The sequence below is a fragment of the Patagioenas fasciata genome, chromosome 12, assembly GCF_037038585.1.
Source record: "Patagioenas fasciata isolate bPatFas1 chromosome 12, bPatFas1.hap1, whole genome shotgun sequence".
NCBI classification, from domain to species: Eukaryota; Metazoa; Chordata; class Aves; order Columbiformes; family Columbidae; genus Patagioenas; species Patagioenas fasciata.
In genome coordinates, this window is record NC_092531.1 from 22,691,582 (window position 1) to 22,702,413 (window position 10,832).

General features: G+C 37.6%; 1 protein-coding gene across 1 annotated transcript in view; it reads right to left on the reverse strand.

The window, feature by feature from the left end:
• The window catches only part of EFL1 (elongation factor like GTPase 1), a 57,725-nt gene that overhangs the window by 46,443 nt on the left and 450 nt on the right, over nucleotides 1-10,832 (reverse strand). Inside the window, exons 2-9 of the mRNA XM_065847866.2 lie at nucleotides 10,517-10,619; nucleotides 9,786-9,853; nucleotides 9,509-9,593; nucleotides 7,628-7,761; nucleotides 6,860-6,997; nucleotides 5,780-5,994; nucleotides 1,929-2,052; nucleotides 63-139 (exon numbers count right to left, since the gene is read on the reverse strand). Of these exons, the coding sequence (XP_065703938.1) occupies nucleotides 63-139; nucleotides 1,929-2,052; nucleotides 5,780-5,994; nucleotides 6,860-6,997; nucleotides 7,628-7,761; nucleotides 9,509-9,593; nucleotides 9,786-9,853; nucleotides 10,517-10,607 (932 nt within the window). The 5' untranslated portion in view covers nucleotides 10,608-10,619. The remainder of the gene's footprint in view (nucleotides 1-62; nucleotides 140-1,928; nucleotides 2,053-5,779; nucleotides 5,995-6,859; nucleotides 6,998-7,627; nucleotides 7,762-9,508; nucleotides 9,594-9,785; nucleotides 9,854-10,516; nucleotides 10,620-10,832) is intronic.

Here is a 10,832-nt window from a genome sequence, read left to right on the forward strand (position 1 = left end):
ATTTCAAAAAACACCATAGCACACAGAAAGAGATGCCATGAAAACTGTCTAGATCTTCTCACCTTTTCATAACAGCTTCATACAGACTCCATATGTTGTCCAGCACCAACTGCACGAACAAAGGTTTCTTTCCTTTTGACTGGTAGAACATAAACATAAAGATAATTACCAGCAATTCCTTACTTTTACAATAGGCTGAAGATTGCACTTTTAACTGACCATTCTCACAAGGAAAATCAATACAGTCACGCGTTTCTATACAAGATCGCTACTTCAGCAGTCTGTCTTACGAGAATGATAGAAGGAACAAAACAAACACAAAATTTAAAAGTAAAGGACAGGGTTTCAATTTCAGAAAAAATGCCTAATAAGTATAGAACATGTCTACCTTGGGCCTGTTATCACCCTTTTTATAACTATTAGTCCTCACTTAAGAAAATGCAAAAAAAATCAGTGTTAATTGAAAATAAGGAAACTCCCTTCTCCTCTCTTAACTTTTAGTGGTGGAAACACTTAATGCAAGAGAAGTGTAGTTTTTATGCTGGGGTTTTGGTATAGCATTCAATAGGATCTCACTAAGGCAAAAATTATTTTCTATATTCTAAGCTAAACATCGATATCCTAAATCCTGAGCTGCTGAAGACAGAGACGCACCCACTACTCTGGTTTCTACATTGTTAGTCTTCCATTCATCTTGTGTGTTTTGCTCTATGTTGAATCCTTGAGCTGGAATGTCCCTTCTTTTGTGAACAGAAACATTTAAGAGCAACTGTTAAATTAGATTCCTCCTTGTAGCTTTTGAACGGTCAATTTTTGAATGTTCTCTCTACAAGGGCTGGCACAAGGCTGTCCTAGTGACTTTATACTTCCACCGATGAGTGAAAAGGTACTGAGGTCAATTTCACAGAATCACAGAATGTCAGGGATTGGAAGGGACCTCGAAAGCTCATCCAATCCAATCCCTCTGCCTGAGCAGGAACACCCAGCTGAGGTTCCACAGGAAGGTGTCCAGGCGGGTTTGAATGTCTGCAGAGAAGGAGACTCCACAACCTCCCTGGGCAGCCTGGTCCAGTGTTCTGTTACCCTCACTGAGAAGTTTCTTCACAAATTTAAGTGGAACCTTTTGTGTTCCAGTTTGAACCCATTACCCCTTGTCCTATCTTTGGTTGTCACCGAGAAGAGCCTGGCTCCATCCTCCTGACACTCACCCTTCATATATTTGATCCCGCTTGCCGGGTCTAATTCTAAGGAAGCCTTAGCTTTCCTAGTTGCCTCCCTACACCCTCGGACAACAGCTTTATCTTCTTCCCAAGTGGCCAGCCCCTCCTTCCATGATCTATAAACTCTCCTCTTCCACTTGAGCATACCCAGCAGTTCCCTGTTTAACCACGCAGGTCTCCTGGCTCCCTTCCTTGACTTCCTATGTGTCAGGATGCTCTGATCTTATGCCTGGTAGAAGCAGTCCCTGAACACTAACCAGCTATCTTGGGCCCCTTTACCTTCAAGCAGCCTTGCCCATGGGATTTCCCCTAGCAATTGTTTGAAAAGGCCAAAGGTTGCCCAGCTGAAGTCCAGGGTTGCAATTCTGCTTGCTATTCTGTTCCTGCCACAGGAGAACCTGAACTCCACCATCTCATGGTCACTGCAACCAAGGCAGCCCTCAACCTTTACCGCTTCAACCAGACCCTCCTTGTTAATGAGGCTGAGGTCCAGCAGTGCACCTCTTCTAGTCAGCTCCTCCACCCTTTGCATCAGAAAGTTATCGTCATGGCACTGGAGGAACCTCCTAGACTGTGGCTGGCTGGCTAAGTAGTCCTTCCAGCAAACATGAGGGAAGTTAAAATCCCCCACAATGACCAGGGAGTAGAATAAAAAGATCCAAAAGAGAATTTTAAAAAATCAGGTATTGTTTCTGACAACCTCCCTACCTGATCGCCTTTCATTATCTTCTTTGCTTTTGTATTTAAGTAATAATCTCCCCATAAAGTCTTCAGAAGTACTGCAGGCTTGATTCCAATCTTTTGGCTGTACAGTTTGGCAAAATGCTCAATGCTGAAAAGAAACAAAATGCATCTTGATAAACGTGTAATGTTGTTTACATGTGGCTATCAGCCTAAGCAAAGGACAGCTTATCCTTGTTTTACTCCCATTTTTCCAATTGCCTTCACTTTAGGTTGTCTAGTTTAACATTTACAACTGCAAAAATATTTAGGTATAACTGCTAAAAAATGTCAGCAGTATTTGTATGTTTTTGTTTTGTTTCAAGCGAGCTTCAAGGCAGAACTTATTTATTAGAAATAAATATTTGTGTATTATCTCCATAGTAAAAGAATCAAAAGCATAATACAAAATTTCTAAATGTTTATGTGATGACTCTCAGATTTATTTTGTGAAAGACATCCCACAACACATTTAACTATGGTTTGTAACCAGAATGGTACAAGTTAAAAATCAAATATTCTTTTGAGCCACACTTGAACCATCAGATGCTGGTAATTATTTTTAAAATTAACTACTTAGGGCACTTCCCGTTGTTTGAATCATTGCTTTAATAAAGAGTAAAATGCAGAAAATAATATAAAACCCATAATGCCAAAATTGTGTTATAAAGCCAACTGTGTTGTTCAGTGGTCCCCATGAGATAATAAAAGCAGGCTGCTCGCAACCTACAGGAAGTGTCCTGAACATTAAGTGGCTTCCTTGCTGAGAATGTTCAGTGAGCAGTAATAGAAAAAAATTTCCACATATTTATCCTTGTGCACACAGAAACAAAAATACACATTTACAATCATAACAAACCTATTTACAGAACAATGATATTTGATAATCTTTTCTTTGAAATCCAGCTCCTGGATATGTATTTAAGGCATTCTTTCAACACTTGATGTTTATGAGAAACGCATATGTACTAATTGCACTAGATGAGGCTGGCACAGCCTAATGGCTTAATTTTTTCTGCCACGACAAGCTGTAGTGCCTTTAGGAACAGAACCCACAGCCATGTAACAGCAGTCAAGGCTTGCCCTGACTAAGGAAATCCCTCACTGATCCATATGGGCTTCAACTCTGCCAGGGGAAATTTAGGCTGGAGATTAGAAAGAAATTCTTTACGGAGAGAGTGGTCAGACATTGGAATGGTTGCCCAGGGAGGTGCTGGACTCGCCGTCCCTGGAGGTTTTTAAACTGAGATTGGACAAGGCACTTAGTGCCACGATCTGGTAAATGGACTGAATTTGGACCAAGGGCTGGACTTGATGATCTCTGAAGTCTTTTCCAACCCAGTCAATTCTGTGATTCTGTGATATTTCACCAGATTGCACTGCTGGCAGTCCAGACATCATCTCTTGAAACTAATTAAAGAAAATGTTCCTTTTCCTCCCCATTATACAATTCATCAGAGTCATGGCTCGACAGTTCATCATAAGAAACAAAGTAGTATCAGAAAACCAACAATCTGTGTACAGCTTCACTAAATACATTAACCCATTTTTAATATGTGAGGGAAAAATGGAAAAATAGGACAGGTACAAATAAAAAACCTAGCAGATAGGAGCCCTGTTATTTGTCCAGAATGTAGGCACATTTTGTGGGATAGAGAACAGATTGACACACATTAGTCTCCGGTATAATGTGCAGTCTGATCCAGCCCTAGCAGCAGAATATTAACACCCCTTGCCTAAGTTATATGCATAAAAGGTTTGGCTGAGATAAAATATTGTACATGGACAGTTCAATTAATACAATCTTTAAAAAGTTTCAATATATAAAGCAGAAAGGGATTAAAATTTGGAGAATCTTAGCAAACAGTTTTTAGCCTTACATTCAATACAAATCATTTTAAGTTTTTTAAGTTCCTCTTTTATCAGTATAACATTGGCAAAGAATAAGCAGAAAGCCTATCAGTCGCCTCTAGCATACCAAAATATCAATCACAAAAATAAGGACAGGTCACATGTGGCTCATTTTTTCCCTCCACTCAAAGATAAATTACAACCAATATTTAGACTGCAGCCTCACAGAAACTCTGCAAGTAAGGTTCAAGTCACTTGACAAGCATCTCAAGTGGCAGGTAGATAGCAAATGCAAAGAAATTACTAAAGTTTGACCAGTTACCACTCCAATTCACACTACCCTAGCATATATAATTAATCATCTAACACACATTCCACTCTTCAGAAATATCAGTTACTAACACATATCAAGTGCTACAAGTTTTGAGGAAAAAAAGAGAAAATTAACACATGGTATTATCTCTGAAAATGACAAATTAAAGACTCTCAAGCCCTAAGCACCATTTCACAAAAAATTTCTTCTTCATTTCTGGCATTTCAACATCTGCTAAAGAAAATCTTCATATTCTGACTCCAAACTTGAACAAGTTTGTAACAGTTGCATCCCAAATACTCTGTGTAACAGCAGCTTACTACCATAATCCACTTTTCCCACAGAATTTCAATGAAAAGTTAAAGTCAGAAAAGCTAAAGCCTACAGAGATCAAAATACTGTTTCCTTGACACCATAGAACAGAAAAGTGACTGTTGGCACCATATGGGAGTGGAAGACTTCAGATGTGTATTAATGTACAGATCACCAAAGGTATCAGCAAACACTCTTCAGCCTTCAGAAATGGACACGCATCCTCTGTGAAAATATCTCTAAAGAATATTCCAACATATCAGAATTTGAAGATTTGTTTTCAATTTCCTCTACACCACTTAAAATGATTTTTCTTTTTATAAATTATTATTATTCATGGCAGACAAACTAAAATAACCCATTTCATTTTCTCTTTCCTATACAGTGATATGAAATGTTCGTGTTAGGCTATAAGCTACGCATGAAACCTCATTTAAGAGCTTGACTTTGACAAAAATCCTGGAGTCGATTCTTTTTAAAGGTTTTGCAATATTAAAGACATGCATTGTATTTTCACAACGAAGACAACATCTCCACCTTGTGGCAAGCAATCAGAATTTGTGTAAGCTATACAGTAGCCTGCTACCCTTTGAAACTAGCTACCAAGATCAGGACTAAAAAACACAACTGATCACAAACTCAATACAGTAATAAAAAAAACTCTAAAACGGTTCTGTCCTCAAATTCTTACATTTACTTAAACATCTCTGCAATGTTCTTTAGCAACTGCTGAAACATAAAGATACTAGATAACAAGAGATAAGAAATGCACCTGAATGAAGAACAGAAAAAAACTACATTAAGATTGGTGAGCATAAACACTAGAGAACAAAAGGCATAATTTCAAGGTCAAGTCAAAGTCTGCTACAGAAAAAACAGATCACAGTAATGCCGTGACACAGAATTGTACTGGATTGAACTGGACAGCTGGAACTGCTGCCCTGATGCCAGCTGCCTGCCTTATGCTTCTTAGGAATGTCACTGTCCCTGTAGCTGGAAGGTCCCATCTAGTTGTGAGAAAGCTCCTGCAGAGCAGCAGGTTTTGACCTGGTCTATCACAGCCTATCAAAGGAGAGCGATTAATAAAATACTAAGTTCATCAAGCTAGGCTGGATACTACAGTTTGCTCAGCAGCTGCTGTGTAAGTAAAACAGGGGTCCCCGTCACAGATACCAAAACTGGTAGTATAATCAGCTGTTCAGTGCTAATAATATATTAGAACTGATTATATACAGTTGTATATCACAGAAAAATATAAAAAAATCTTTAAAAATATGAAGCACCTGAAAATACTTTAAGATTAACTGCAGTAATCAATGAAAACAAACAAAAAACCCCACAAGTAGCTGAATTCCAGACTTACCCAAAACCCCAGCCATCAATTGCACTGGCAAACACCACGTTTCCATGGTCTGGTGAAAAATAAAGATGTGAATCATCAGTATCTTCCAATCCAGCGCTCCAGTCATAAATTTGATCTCCTGACGCAGTGTCTGTAATACTTTCACTTTCTGTTTCTTTCTCAGCTCTTTCTTCTAAGACTTTAGAAGTAAAGAGCGTTCCAGTGACTGCATTGATCTACAGAAGGATATGCAAAAACACCCTATGATCCTTACACTCTTTCACAACCCTTGCAATTAAAATGCAATTCCCCCACCCTCCAGAATATTAAAAAAGGGTTTTTTAAACAAGATAGCATGCCCATGAGTAATTTTTCAATTTAAAAGACAGACCTTGCGTATCTGAACCCACGCATTTGAAAACAACAGGAGTTTGATGAGACTAACACTCCAACTTAAACATCATGTATGTTTCAAGTTAAAGTCAGACACATCAGGATTGAATCAGATCCAAAGTATCATGTGTAATACACCTTGTTTCTCAGAACAAGGAATGATGAAATAGGAAGTTGTTACTGCCAATAAACAACAAAGGAGGGCAAAGGGAAACCTGGTACATAAGTGCTGAAAAGTAAACTCTAGGGTAAAAAAAAAAGTTTGAAGACAACTTAACATACAATTCAAAAGATTAATTAACTTTATCCCTGCATAAATCCATCAATATCAGGAGCAGTATAAAGATATTATTTGTCTACCTCCAAATAAGTTTAAGCAATTTAACAGGAAGAACAGAACATTCAACTTATTATTTCTAAAAATAAAGACTCTTCCTGATAACCTGTCAGGAGGCATTTAATACTCTTTATCACATGAAGCTCAAAGACAACTAGAAATAAAACATATCTTAATGTTAAAAAATTAGACTAGCTATTATGATGCTCAATCCCACAAAGTGAAAAAAAACTGGTTTTGCTGCTCTAAATTTATTCCAGCTGTAAGGCAGTGAAAATCACAGTCTCTCCCCATTCAAGAATGGAGAAAAGCACGAAGAAAAAAACCTCAACAAAATCTGCTGTGTGGACGTGACACTGTAGCATAAATACCTGTTCTAAGATATTCTTAAGGTGCAAGTATGCTTCCTGAGGGGTGAGCTTGAGCTCCACAATCAAGCGATCAATTTTATTAATCACCAGTACTGGACGTATATTTTCTAGCCACGCTTGCCGTAGAACTGCTTGAGTCTATTCAGAAAGAAAGAGTTTAAAAAAACCCATTACAGAAAGATCGATACCACTAAAGAGATGGTATGTTAAAGTAAATTACAATATAACTCTAAAATTTAATTAAACATATAATATAGGACAGGTTGACATTCAAAACAGAAATTTGACTGCCATAGTACATAGTAATTATAGAATTCTGCAGAATGGCAGAATTTCATGGCAAAAACACCCACAAAAAAAAAAAAAGCACAACAACAATAAAAACACGTCTTTATAAAAAGTAAGCCATGAAAAAAGCAATGTCAATGTTATTTTGCCTATTTTTTTCACCTTCAATACTATAAAAGCACATGTAATGATACTAAATTTTTCCCTCAAGACATTTATTTCTTCTCTGTACAAATATTCCATTGCCTGAAAAACTGCATACTGTTTCAACCCTACATCACTACGCCCACTCACCAGCATTGTGCAGTTTTTCAGCACAAGAAACTAACGACCCTCTTCCATACCTCAAGTACACTGTCATTTATTAAGTTTGACAAAACTTGTTAAAGCAGCTCATCTTTTAGTTCTACATAATACGCTTAAGACTTTGCTCACCCTGTCTTCTCTACCCCTTTCTCTATTTAATATACTTTATTTCACCTGTGGACAGACTCCTTCAACAGCATCCACCACTATAATGCAACCATCACAGAGCCGGACAGCAGTAGATACTTCTGAAGAAAAATCCACGTGCCCTGGGGAGTCTATTAAATTAATCAGATACTCCTGATCACCTAGGATCAAACAATAAATTAATATTTCAGAACAGTTTTCAAAAATAGTTCTTTCAGCCACCTGGTTATACTGCTTAAGCTATTACTAATTTGTAAGGATCAAATCTGCAGTAACCATTACACTTAAGAAAAACTCCAACTGGACAAGGAGACTGTCAGCAGCATAACACCCAGTGGCTTGTACCCGATCTGTTTTAATTTCACTCTTAACACCAATCTTCCTCTTTCTATGCCCAAATACCTTTGGAAAATTAAAAACAAAACCACACCAGCCAATCAAACAAAAAGAAAAACTCTAATCCTGAATGAGCTTGTAGTAACATTACAAATAGATCGCTAGATAAAACACAAATCAACTGCATTACAGTCCGCATTTTAAAGATAAATCATGACAGACCATCATAAAAAGAAAACCTGTGTTCTTGATAAAATGAATCATTTCAACCTTGTGATTTATTTAAAACACACTTTTGACTCCATATTACCAAAATATCTTCAATATATCAATACAGGAGGAGTTTTCAATATTTTTTACACTACTCTCCCAAAAATTCTGCTTAGCAGAGACCCCAGTCAACTTTTGATGAGCTCACTGCAGATATCATCAGTCACAACCAAACCTGACCAAACAACTTTCCTGTTTAAAAAGTTGTATTAGAGTCTAAATTTCAATATAAGAGAAAAACAACAGACATAAAAGGTTCAAACCATTAAAAGTAAGGTCATCTCACAGTCAATAATAAACTAGGTACAGTTTACAATACTTAGCTGGAAGATCATTGATTTCAACTACTCTTTATAATCAGCTATAGCTGAAATAGTAAGACTAATGGTGGTTTTTCTGTTATTCTTTTTTTGTGCACAAGCCTGTTAGTAATGTATTTCATGGTTTTCTGCTTTTCATGTTTATCCTAGCTGAGGATAAGTCTGGCGAGGAACACGGAGTCATAACAAAGATGAGACTGTAGCTACGCTATAAAAAACCCTCTGAACAACTCATAGCAGAGTATAACAGGCACCTGGACATAGAAGTAAAGATAAGACTGCACAAAATAATTTAAAAATTTTTTTGTTATTGAAAGATCTTTTCTTTCAGTGACATTATTTCAAGATATATAGATCTAAAATAGAAAGATAAAAGCAACTATTGTAATTGCCTCCACTCAGTTTGGAGAAGAGGAGACTGAGGGGTGACCTTATTAATGTTTATAAATATATAAAGGGTGAGTGCCATGAGGATGGAGTCAGGCTCTTCTCAGTGGCAAACAATGATAGGACAAGGGGCAATGGGATCAAGCTGGAACACAAGAGGTTCCACTTAAATTTGAGAAAGAACTTCTTCTCAGTGAGGGTGACAGAGCACTGGAACAGGCTGCCCAGGGAGGTTGTGGAGTCTCCTTCCCTGGAGACATTCAAAGCCCGCCTGGACACCTTCCTGTGCGACCTCACCTAGGCGTTCCCGCTCCAGCAGGGGGATTGGACTGGATGAGCTTTTGAGGTCCCTTCCAATCCCAAACATACTGTGATACTGTGATACAACTGAAGATGGTTTTCCTAACCCTGAGATGGAACTCGGATTATCTTGGTGAACAGCTGAATTCATACCTTAGTCTTTGCAGAATCACGGCCTAACACTGAGAAACACAAAAGTAGAAGTTGCAAACAAAAAGATCTCAACAGTCAAGAGACAGAGAAAATCAACAAATATATATATTAAAGTTTATACTTGCCACCATCAACAACCTACCTTTCACAAAGTGCAATGAAATTGCACTAGATTTCATTGTTATTCCTCGGATCTGTTCATCTTCTCTACTGTCTAGATATCTCAGCTGAGAACAATAACAAAACAAGAGATGATAAATCTGCAGAATTATCTCCGTAAGCTACTTTACAACTGTCAAACAGTATGACTATGAGATGAGGTTTAGCAAGAATAGCAATAAAATCTCCTTCATCACCACTGATTACAATCCCACCACATACACACCAGAATTTTGTTGAAAATTATGGTATAACTCTACCTTTCCTGCCAAGCGACTTGAGATTATTCCATTGCTAGATATTAGACAATCAGCCAGAGTAGTTTTGCCTGAAAAGGAAAATAAATTACTTGTTGTAAATTAATACAGACAACAGAAAAAGATGCAACAATATTACAAATTCTGACATCTAGTGTTCTGAGATATCAACTTTAATAAAGACTTTAAAATGCCATGAAAGTAAAAGCTAGTTTTAAAAAATAAACAAATCTAATTATTCAACTTTGCCTGTTAGCTGCACACAAACTTATTTTTGAAGGGTGAATGCAAACTTACCTGTCATGACCAGTAAAAGCAGTTGAAATAACAAACACTATGTCAGAACGTCAATATATCATGCAATTAGACAAAATATTTGTGTGCCAAGGTAAGCATTTATTTCCACCTACATAACAAACTTCATCCATTAAGTAAACATAGCAATAGAACAGCCTACACAAATGCTTATATTTAATTCATGCCAACATTCAGCATCACAAAAGCATTCAGTTTCAGCTATTCTAAATTCTCATAAGTTTGAAGAGAAAACTTGCATCAGGACGAAAGAAACATGCATATAGCAAATTTACTTCCCAGAATTAGGTTTGAGACAGTTTAAACGCCTGAAAGGCTACTGCTTTTAAACAGTGACCAAAATATCTCGCCATCATTCCATCAGACACGCACACAAGGTTTCTCACAAGGTTTCTGTGAGTCACAAGCTCGTGCCTTACCATGATCCACATGGGCTAATATACAGATATTCCTGATTCCAGAAGTTTTCTTCTGGAGGGCGACCATCTTTTCCACACTTGTGAGGACCATGGTTGGCTAATTCTATGAAAAGAGGGAAGCATTTTATGCAGGAGACAACTTCAGAAACAGGTTTGGTTTTGTTAATTACAGAAGCTGTGAGGAAGGCTACTCATCAGGGAAAACACGTGGAGCGCGTCACGTTCCTCAGACGCCACTTACCCACACCTCGGACACCAGAAACTTACAAAACACGAGATGTGTCTCTATGCTTCACACAGACCAGCGGGCGGGGGC